The sequence below is a fragment of the Crocodylus porosus genome, unplaced genomic scaffold, assembly GCF_001723895.1.
Source record: "Crocodylus porosus isolate Cpor-Errol unplaced genomic scaffold, CroPor_comp1, whole genome shotgun sequence".
NCBI classification, from domain to species: Eukaryota; Metazoa; Chordata; order Crocodylia; family Crocodylidae; genus Crocodylus; species Crocodylus porosus.
Window position 1 is genome coordinate 63,061,551 of NW_017728950.1, and position 9,538 is coordinate 63,071,088.

The following is a 9,538-nucleotide window of genomic DNA, read 5'->3' on the forward strand; positions in this document are numbered from 1 at the left end:
ATATTAGGGCACTAGAAATGTAGCAGGGCTCTGGGGGACTGTTAAACGTATCACTGGCTTATTTACTTTTCTGTACAGACAGCATTCTCTGCTAGACAGTGCAATCCATTGAATATAGATGTGGCAGTAACAGCCTGTGGCTTGGCTTTAGCTTGTTCTCTGAGTTTCCGGTTTCCTTTTCATTCCTCATTTCTGCAATCTATTTGCCCTTGGACAGGAGGATATTTCAGAAATACTTCTCCAACTGATACTAGGCCTATCTAATTCAATATGCAGAAGCTTTTCAGATCCTTTTATTTTGCTCACTACAACTTCCACTACTTGCACAGTCAGTTTAGCTGAATATTCTGCAATGTGAGAAAGTTGTACGGTTTAACCTATGTTGTGTAGTTTAACATATGCGGTTATTTTAAACCAGAGGAGAATTCTGCTCTCAACCTGCATATCTGCAGCTGACTTGCTGTTGTGGTTCAGTGGTAAAAACCTTGTCTGCCATGTGGTATGATTCCCAGAGCTGTGCATACCTGCAGGCCTTAGGCACCAAACACCTGGACTCAGTCAGGCTTTTGGATTCTGTCTTTATGTTCTAAAGGAGGAACAGAAGGTCTTGGCAGCCTCCACTCCTTTATACTCCTGCCTAGGCATATGTGTTGAAGGTCCGGGTGATCTCTCATGCATATACCATGATCCAAAAGGACCGACGGTTGCCTACTACTACAATTTTAAATCAATATAGTTAAAATGATGCAGAGGCTGCATAGGCATTCTTATTTTGGTTTGAGTCACTTATTTTATTGAAGTTTGCTTAGTATATTTCAGTTAATTTAGTGAAGTCAGTTTCTATTGATTTAAGCAGTCAGAGCAAGCCTGATTTAAGCTGGAATTAAACAGTCTTTTGCACCAGTTGAATTTAACTAAATTTAAAAGAATTTTGTGTTAAAATGTATTTTTTTTGTCTAGCTGAGCACGGAAATAGCTAGTGTAATCCTCCACTTGCTCTATTAATTAAATGTATTTATTTTATGGGAGTGAAGCTAACATAAACTAGTAACTAAGTGAAGAATCAGGCCTAGTATTTTATTTTATGAAAAAGTTATGAACTAAGCTAGCTGCATGAAAACAGCTTACCTTCCTTTCATCAGATTCAGCTAGTGCCTCCCTTTTCCTTCTGGCTGGGGGCCTAGTTATCAAACTGAAACAAACCTTTCCCTTCTGGGGTAAACAGGAAGGAAAAAACAGATCTTTGGCTTGAATCAAGGTCTGGGCATACCTTCTCCCCATTTTTTAGGGTTTTGCTTCTCTTCATGTGCGGTTCCTTTCTCCAGGTCCTCTTGTACCTTATTTTGCAAATTTCTAATCCAATTTTTCTCTTATCCTCCTTGGTAGAGGGACCCAGAGCAGGGTACCATTTGCTGCTCTCCTCCAGAAGAAGATAGACTGCAATACACAAAAATTCCATCCTCAGTTTTCCTGGTATACATGCAGAAAAGATAGAGAAAAGGATCGTGAGCAAGTTCTCCCTAATTCAATATAATTTCTGAGTTAAAATCTAATTCTGAATAATGACAGAGTGAAAAACACTACTACTGTGCTAGCTGTGTTGGGTTCAGCATTACAAACTGCTTGAGTCCTTGCGATTTCTATTTAATAAGAATATGGTGCCTTTTATTGTACCAATTACTGACAGCATGGAGGATAAATTACAAGAATCTACCATTGATCTTTTTTGATGCTGTAGATCAAGGAAATTGGTTAAGCGCTGGGACATAAATCAAATAAGCTTTCAGATATTGATGCAAAAGTTTGGAAACAGATGCTTGACAAATGCCCTGGGCATTTCCCATTGCTGGGGAAAAAAACACAGAGGCAAAGCAGGAAAGCACTTTTTTAGCTTCAGTAATTCTGACAATGACTGGCTGCATCTAGTAATGTTTTCTAATTTCCCCTACAGGACATCATGCAAACCCATGAAAGTTTGTTTATCTAGTTTTAAGCAATTAATATATTGTTCATTTGTCATGTTAAATAAAGCAAGCCTGAACTGAACACAAACTTGTTCTTTTTTCTCCATTCTTCACTCAATACGTGTGATAGCTCAGCAGGGATATCTTATGGAAAAATTAACCTGGGAAATATTGTAACTCTAAATTAATGTAAATGTAAGTGAATGAATGAATGAATGAATGCAAATGTCAAAAAATGCAAATGTCAAATGCTGTCATCTCTGCCCAGTGTACAGAAAGGATAGATTATTTTTGTGACTGTAAAAATATTCTCAATCTTAAGGTAAGGAACAGCTTCAAATTGCATCAAGGGAAGCTTACAGTCAATATTACAAAGAGCTTTTTCACAGAAAGAGTGGTTAAGTGTTGGGGAGGGACGTAGAAACAGCACATAAGCCTCTGTCTGCAGCTTTTCTGTCCCTTTTGTGAGCTGTTTCTGCTTGAGCACTGGGAAGGCCCCTTGTTACACGCTACCATCCCTGCTGTTTTCATCCCACTGCGCCTTAACACGCACACACAGTCATGTCATGAGTTTTGCTTGTCAGCACCTTGATGGACAGTTTTCCAGAAACCCCTACACCTATCTCCTTGAAACCTGGCAGGCCTCATGCACTCAGAAGGGCCTACCATCCCTATTGCTTTCATCCAAATCTGCCAAAACTTGACAAAGTTATAGGTATTTCAGTGATTCCCCTGTGGCTGAATCACTGAATGTTGCTGAATCTTCCCAAGCTGATTAGGCCGAATTGATTTGGGACGGTGATCCAAATCTCCGAATTGAATCGCTGTCCTCTGAATCAGCCAAATATGAATTGAATACTTCCCTATTCGCACAGGCGTACTGGAAACCATGCAGGGATGTCATCTACAGTCCTCAAGTATGTGCTTGTAACAGTTTACAAAATAAATAGTCTGTAATATTGGGACTGGTGGTTTCAATGTACAATACTTTTGAACAGTGAAAATTGCCCAGTGCAAGCAGCATAATTCATATAGTCTCTAAAGGTTTAAATGTCGTTATCCATTTATTCACAATTCATTCTCATTAAATAAGTAATACATAGCGAAGCAACATGGCATAACCCTGTTTAAGGAGGCATGACGGATCCTGTTAAAGACAATGAAAAATTATTTAAAAATTCTACATGGTTTTTATACAATAACAACATTTCACTAAGAGACAAAAATTATAAGTCACCGCTGAACCTCAAATATGTAGATGAAGGATTTGCAGCCTGCACCTGAATGTGAGTCAGCCACAAGAGAAATTTATCCTGGCTCCAGCCAGTACCTTATATCTTGTCAGAAAGAAATAGCTTTGGAAAGCTTCCCAAACATGATGGCAGCAAATTCCTTTTCTTAAGGTTGGAGACACAATTTTTATTATTCACCTTTCCACTTCCCAGTAACAAGTTTTAGTTAATAAACCTTATTCCTTTTCAGTTAATTCAAACTGTGCCAACCTTGGACCAAGGGCAGTAAACTCTCCCTCATGGTTTAAGTGATTCTTCTACATTCTGTGTCCTGTGTATTGGTTGCAGATTTCATAGTTGAATCCTTATCTCCTATGACAGAATTCATTCGTGGCTAAATAAGATGTTTTGGACCCTGTTCTTACATTTCTCAGCACCCGGATGGACACTGTATGGCTTATGATTAGCTTTTTCAGCCTTGTGCTATTCAGTATTATGACTCCATGTAATCTGTATTCAGCAATTTCATCTCTGTAGTCCCCAAGCTAGAGCATGCCTGGGTCTTTTCAGGGGATTGTCCCTCTAGAATTAGTCTTTCATGCTTGTTTTCACTATTGTACAGTTAGGGCTAAATTCTGAGAGAGTTAGCAAGGTTGAGACATATTATGCTTCTTGTCTGAGCCAGTTGATTTTGTTTTGCAGAAGGATAATACAGAGTCAAACCCTTGATGGTAACTGTATGTAGAGATAAATTATTTGCTATAAAATAAAAGATAGTAATGTGCTATGAATGAATATGAAGTTTTAAATGATACTGAAGCTCTGACAAAATTATAAAAACTTCCTTTATACTTAAAATTTTAAAATTGCTAATGTGCAAAGAAAAGACTATAATTGTGGACTACATATGGTGCTAGATTTTATTGAAAAAACAATTCTGAGTTGTGGTCTTCATATACTACAGGTTGTGTTTGTGAGCTGGTGCAAAAGCTTTTGGGACTGTGGGCTTGTGGCTCTGGATGATATTTCGGTGAGCTTGGGAAGCTGCCAAGCTGCTGGTAAGACGATGTGCATTTGACATTCCTAATACATTTTGTTCTGTTCCAGCTACTGTCCAATCTCATCTTGTGATACAAAAGTCCTCCTTGTATGGCCATTGGCTTAATCTGATACTTTTCATTTCATAACTAGCTGCAGTACTCTTATTTTTTCCAACCCAAAACTTCTGTTTTTGCTGTTTTGTAGTGGGGGACAAATTTTATTCTCAAAGACTCTGGAGTGAATCCTGATTAACTCTTTTGACTCCAGTGGGAATTTATTCCAAAGCTAAAACTTGAGTAGACATTCTTAAAATGTCTTTTGCAATAAAAATCAGAATCAAGTTTTTTACTGATATTTGGCATGATTTCTCCTTATTCCTAAGCTATTTTGACTGGGAATGAGGAGAATGTGGTTATTAGTTTAGATAGGCTAGAAGCAGGGCATGCCCTACTTCTACTTCTCTCTATTGCAAGGTGAGTAAAAGTGGGGAAAAGGAGCTTGGAGGAGGATAATGCTAAAATTCAAGCTACACATTATTCTGTAGATATACATATTTTTATATTGTATGTCAACTGGGGACTGTCCGTTCTTGGGGGTCTTATGCCAACCTCTGGTATTGTCTCCTGAGTAAAATTCCACAATTCATCCATTTATAGATCCTTGGACACCATCCATGACTGCTGGCATTAGATATTGTAAAGGTTTCCTTTTGGAAACCTGTGACAGCAGTTGATCACTTAGCTCATGCATTGGGACTCATAGCTGATTCCAACACAAAGGTGGACAATATTAAGGGCCAGAGAGTGTGGAGAATCTGGTGGGATAGTGCAAGGTGAAATATTCAGGAACAAATCACTGATAGAGAATGCTTGAAAGGCATTTCTTTTTTTACTTGCCTGATAGGTTCTCAATTCTGGGTTCCTTTGGCATCCTCTACATCCTTCTGCATGTTCTGTTCCTTCAGTATCAATTAATGTTGTTTCCAAGTATTTTAGGGGTGTGAGCTCTGACTATGGCTGTATGTGATATTACCAGTTGGCGCAAAGGAAAGACAGAACCCTGAATAGAGGTCTTGGCAGGCCTAATCTTTTCCACTTGACTTCAAACTTCAGTGACCCTCATCCGAAGGCAGGATCTGCTAATGCAGATCCCTGTGTGCATCATGACCTATTACGTTTGCTTGGGACACCGTGCTGGTAGATAGACATATACTAGCAGAGGTCTATGCAGGATAAGGTCTACAGCAAGCAGACTGCCTATTAGCTGAACAGCTAGATTATTGAAAAGGACATTCATATATTACTTTTAACTGAGAATATTTTAACTAATAAAGCTCCCCAAATATGAAATTCAGATCCACACTAGGATCCAGCGTTATAAAGGGGTGGGGTTTGTATCTGTTGTTTACACCTGGAACCATCTGGTATACATTGTGTACACCATATGTAACTACAGTATATCAAGATAGATATAAAATTGATGAATAGGCAAAATAAAGTATGTAAATTATCTATCCACATAGCTAAGAACATGGATTTGTAACTCTGTTCTTTCATTGCAGAGACACTGCCAGCTTATCCTGGAGAATGTACTTTTGAAAAAGGTGAATGTGCATTCACCCAGGAGAGGAGAAACCGAAGCAGCTGGCATAGGAGGAGGGGTCAAACTCCCACTTCTTACACTGGACCCAAGGGAGACCACACTACTGGGGTAGGTGAGTGAATTAAACTTCATGTTGAATTTTCGGGCAGAAAGCAACAGTTTTGTGATGTCTTACAGCAAAGAAAAATGTTTTACTGACTAACAGAGTGGCAACCAGCCCTGTTGAGCAGCTGCAGCTGTGGGGAGACTGGTGTTAAGGGTGTGGCTCACTGAGAGTTAAAAACCCTAGAGAAAAAAGCAGCAGGGGAGCAAACCGTGAAGGAATACTTGTGAGTCAAAGGCAAGCTGTGGCCTAAATAGCTAGCTGTACAGAGGGGCCAGACTGCTGTGCTGGGGGCAGAGCCACAGGAGTCCCTTCTCAGGGTCTGTTACAGGACAACAGGGTTTTCCTTGCTTGTTTTGTTTGTTTAAAAACCCTGTTTTATTGTGTGGACTGGCTGAGGAGCTCCTTGGAGAGCAAAGCCTGCCTGAAGAAGCTTGCAGGTGAGGTAGCCCACTTATGCTTATTCAGAATTACTGTTGAATGATACAGATACCTAAGAAAATGAGCAAGCAAAACCCTGCACAGTCTTGTAAGGCACTGGTGTCTGGGACAGAAGTTCCATAAACTGGTTTGACCTAAATCAGTTAAATCTGATACTACATCCAACCTGGTTTATCTTAGAACAGTTTCAGCTATTTTGGAAGCAGTTTAAGTGCACTGAACTTCTGTTGTCTTACAGATTTGAACCAGTTTCTGATCACTTAAGTGGGTTTATGTGTAACTTCTGTCCCTAACCCTATAGATAAACTAGGCTTTAGAATGTGATGTTTAATGTTTGCATCATCTGCCTGGACATGGTTCTGAACTGGTAGACAAAATTTACACAAAAGGAGATTAGTGAGTACATCTGGATAATTGCAGTTGCTTGCAAACAAATCCATTGTTTCCCATAAAGGAAATGTCATATTTCTGCTGCGGCTCTGGCCCTGTTTCCGACCCAGACCCAGACCCAGACCCAGACCCAGGGCCACAGCTGTTGCTGGTGGCTTGAGGTAGCTTGCACAGTGGGGAAAGGGAGCACAAGATGGGAGGAGCATGGCAGGGAGCATGGGGGATATTGTGTGCAGCCTGGGGGGAGTGTGTGAGAAAGTGTGCAATGGTAGAGGAGCTGCTTCTGGTCCAGTTTTGTCCCTGACTTGGGCCCAGGGCCTGGGCCAGCCTCGAACTGTTCCTGCTGCCTAGATGGGGCTGAAACCACTTTGTGCTCCATGTCCTTATCCAGAACTGGTGCCAGATCAGCTGTATAGGGTAAGTGGGTGGGTGGCAGGTGGCATGGGGGTCAGGCAGTGGGGCAAATGGCAAGGGGCAGGCAGCAGGTGGGGCAAATGCCTAAGGGGACAGGCACTGGGGGTGGGGGGTAAGTACTGAGAGTGGGATGGAGGAACCAGGGAGGCAAGGGGTGGGGGAGTAAGGGGTCAGGCTGCTTGCCCCTCTGCTGCTGTTTCCCCTGCCATAGCAGTGCAGGGGTGGATGAATTTAAGAAAAACCTTCAATAATTAGAATTAATAATGGAAAATTCTAACAAATTTATAATTCTCCATGTATGGAATCTAATTATTGGAGGTTTGCCTTAAATTCAAGGTTATCTTGAATTTGGCTAAATCTGGTAATTACTGTTTAATCCCATTTCAAAACTTTAAGTACATTCAAATGACATCCTTTCACAGTATATTGAGAACAGAAAACACTGATATGCCAGGGATGGATTTATGTGATCTGCCATGTGGTTGGGTATTTATTACAGTGTAAAGCAGTATCAACTTCTTCTTCAGTCTGGTGATCTAGGCCATCACTTGTTAGGTTGCTCCTTTATTCTGAATGCTAAGGGACTTAATAGCACCTTTGCCCATTCTTGCATACAAAGCCAAGTCTAGGATAGCAATCATTTCTCCTTTTTAGATGAATCAATAGAGCTGCTAATAATCATGGGATAAACATAGTCTTTCTCTTCACGTTTGAAACCTGTGTGTTTATCACTCTAGCTGTGCTTCCATAAATTCCATTAACGGTAGCTGTGCCTGCACATAGAGGGGTTACCATTTTGATTTGTCTCTTTTCTGTTCAACTTGAAGCCCTGTGTGACTGAAGATTTCACAGAATAAAAAGATTAACTGTCAAATGAATAACTATATTTAAATTCTTAAATTTCTCAAAATAAGACTTTATAATATAGAGGTTACTGCTGGTTTCCTTTATCACATCACTCATGAGACTGAAAAAATCCAATGAAAGACTCTGTTTCCTATTATCTTTCTTTTAATAATTTGGACTTTGGACTGTGTGAAAGAGTTGGTTGCCATAGAAGACAGATGTGTTCAAATCACAAGTGACAAAACATTTCACAGCTTTGTTAGTCAGCATTCATAATAGAGACAGAACTGTTTCTGAATAGGAAGGAAGTCTGAATGACCTGTCTACTGTCAAAAGTGGTTCTTCAGAAAAGCTGTTAGGACATTTTAGTAGAGCAATATGTGGAAGTGCACACTCTCCCTCACTGTGCTTGACATTTTCTACAGGGAAAAAGAACTGGACTTTTTGGTATGTTAAATTACACATACATGCATAGTGTCTAGTTACCATAATGCATGCTCACATATACAGAAATGCAATTACTAGAGAGAAAATGGCATTTTCAAGCTATAAAAAATAGGTATTTATTTTCATTTTTCCTGACACTGTTAAATGTATTTTTCTTTTGCCAGCATGCCTTAGATAAATGGAGAAGGGAGGATTTTAAGGCTGCTTAAAAAAGCATAACTTTACTAAACAGCTATTGTTACCTCAGTTGCTTTACAACCAGGTGACAGTCTGGTTTACAGTGTGATTGCAAGCTATAAAACCAAAAGGCCAAATTCAGAATTTGTATGTGCATACTAATATCACACAATTTTAATGATAGATACATGCAGGGAAAGGGATAATTTGACCCTAAATGTCAGGTCTTGGTCCTAACTTGTGGAGAGGAAGAATCACAAAAGTTCATTTTCGGTCTATATGCTGTTCAGCTGTAGCCTTACAGGTCCTGAAGATGTAGCTCCATAGGATTTATCCCATGCAAAGACCAGCTGTCGCCTCTGCGAGTTTTCCAGAGGCAGAATATTGGGAGGACACTGAGTCCACTTTCATGGACTCCTTAGTACAAAGCAGACAGAGGAGACTGGGGTCAGTGGGTGTGTCTACATGAGATGCTTTGCTGTGCAGTAGTATAATTTACTACACAGTAAGTGTGTGTTTCTACACATGCACATGCTTACTGCACAGTAAAACCTCATAATTGTGAGTAACTTTGCTTCCTGCAAATGCAAGTAGCAAATTTACTTGTGCTTACTTACTGTGCAGTAGTGCTGGTGTAGATGCCTGACTGGGAGCAAATCTGTTGCAGGTTAGCCAGCCAGCAGGGGGTGCAAGATTGCTCCCTGCCTCCGGGAGTGGCCTGCTGCCGGGGCAGGCTTCACCACTGAAGCCCAGGAGGGGACTGTGTCCCCTTGCCTCAGCAGCATGGAGCTCCAAGCCCCTCACTCGGGGAGCAGGGGCTGGAAGTTCCTTATCTTCCAGCCCCCATTTCGCCATTGTGATTTGAGGGGGGTGGGGTGGGG

The 9,538-nt window shown here is 40.6% G+C and overlaps 1 protein-coding gene across 3 annotated transcripts in view; it reads left to right on the forward strand.

Moving 5' to 3' along the window:
- Positions 1-9,538, forward strand: part of MAMDC2 (MAM domain containing 2) — a 100,810-nt gene that overhangs the window by 79,639 nt on the left and 11,633 nt on the right. For 2 of the 3 annotated variants that reach the window (XM_019555194.1, XM_019555195.1), the window contains 2 exons: positions 4,161-4,254; positions 5,799-5,951. In XM_019555194.1, coding sequence (XP_019410739.1) covers positions 4,161-4,254; positions 5,799-5,951 — 247 coding nt within the window. The remainder of the gene's footprint in view (positions 1-4,160; positions 4,255-5,798; positions 5,952-9,538) is intronic. The other variant, XM_019555196.1, reaches the window with a different exon arrangement.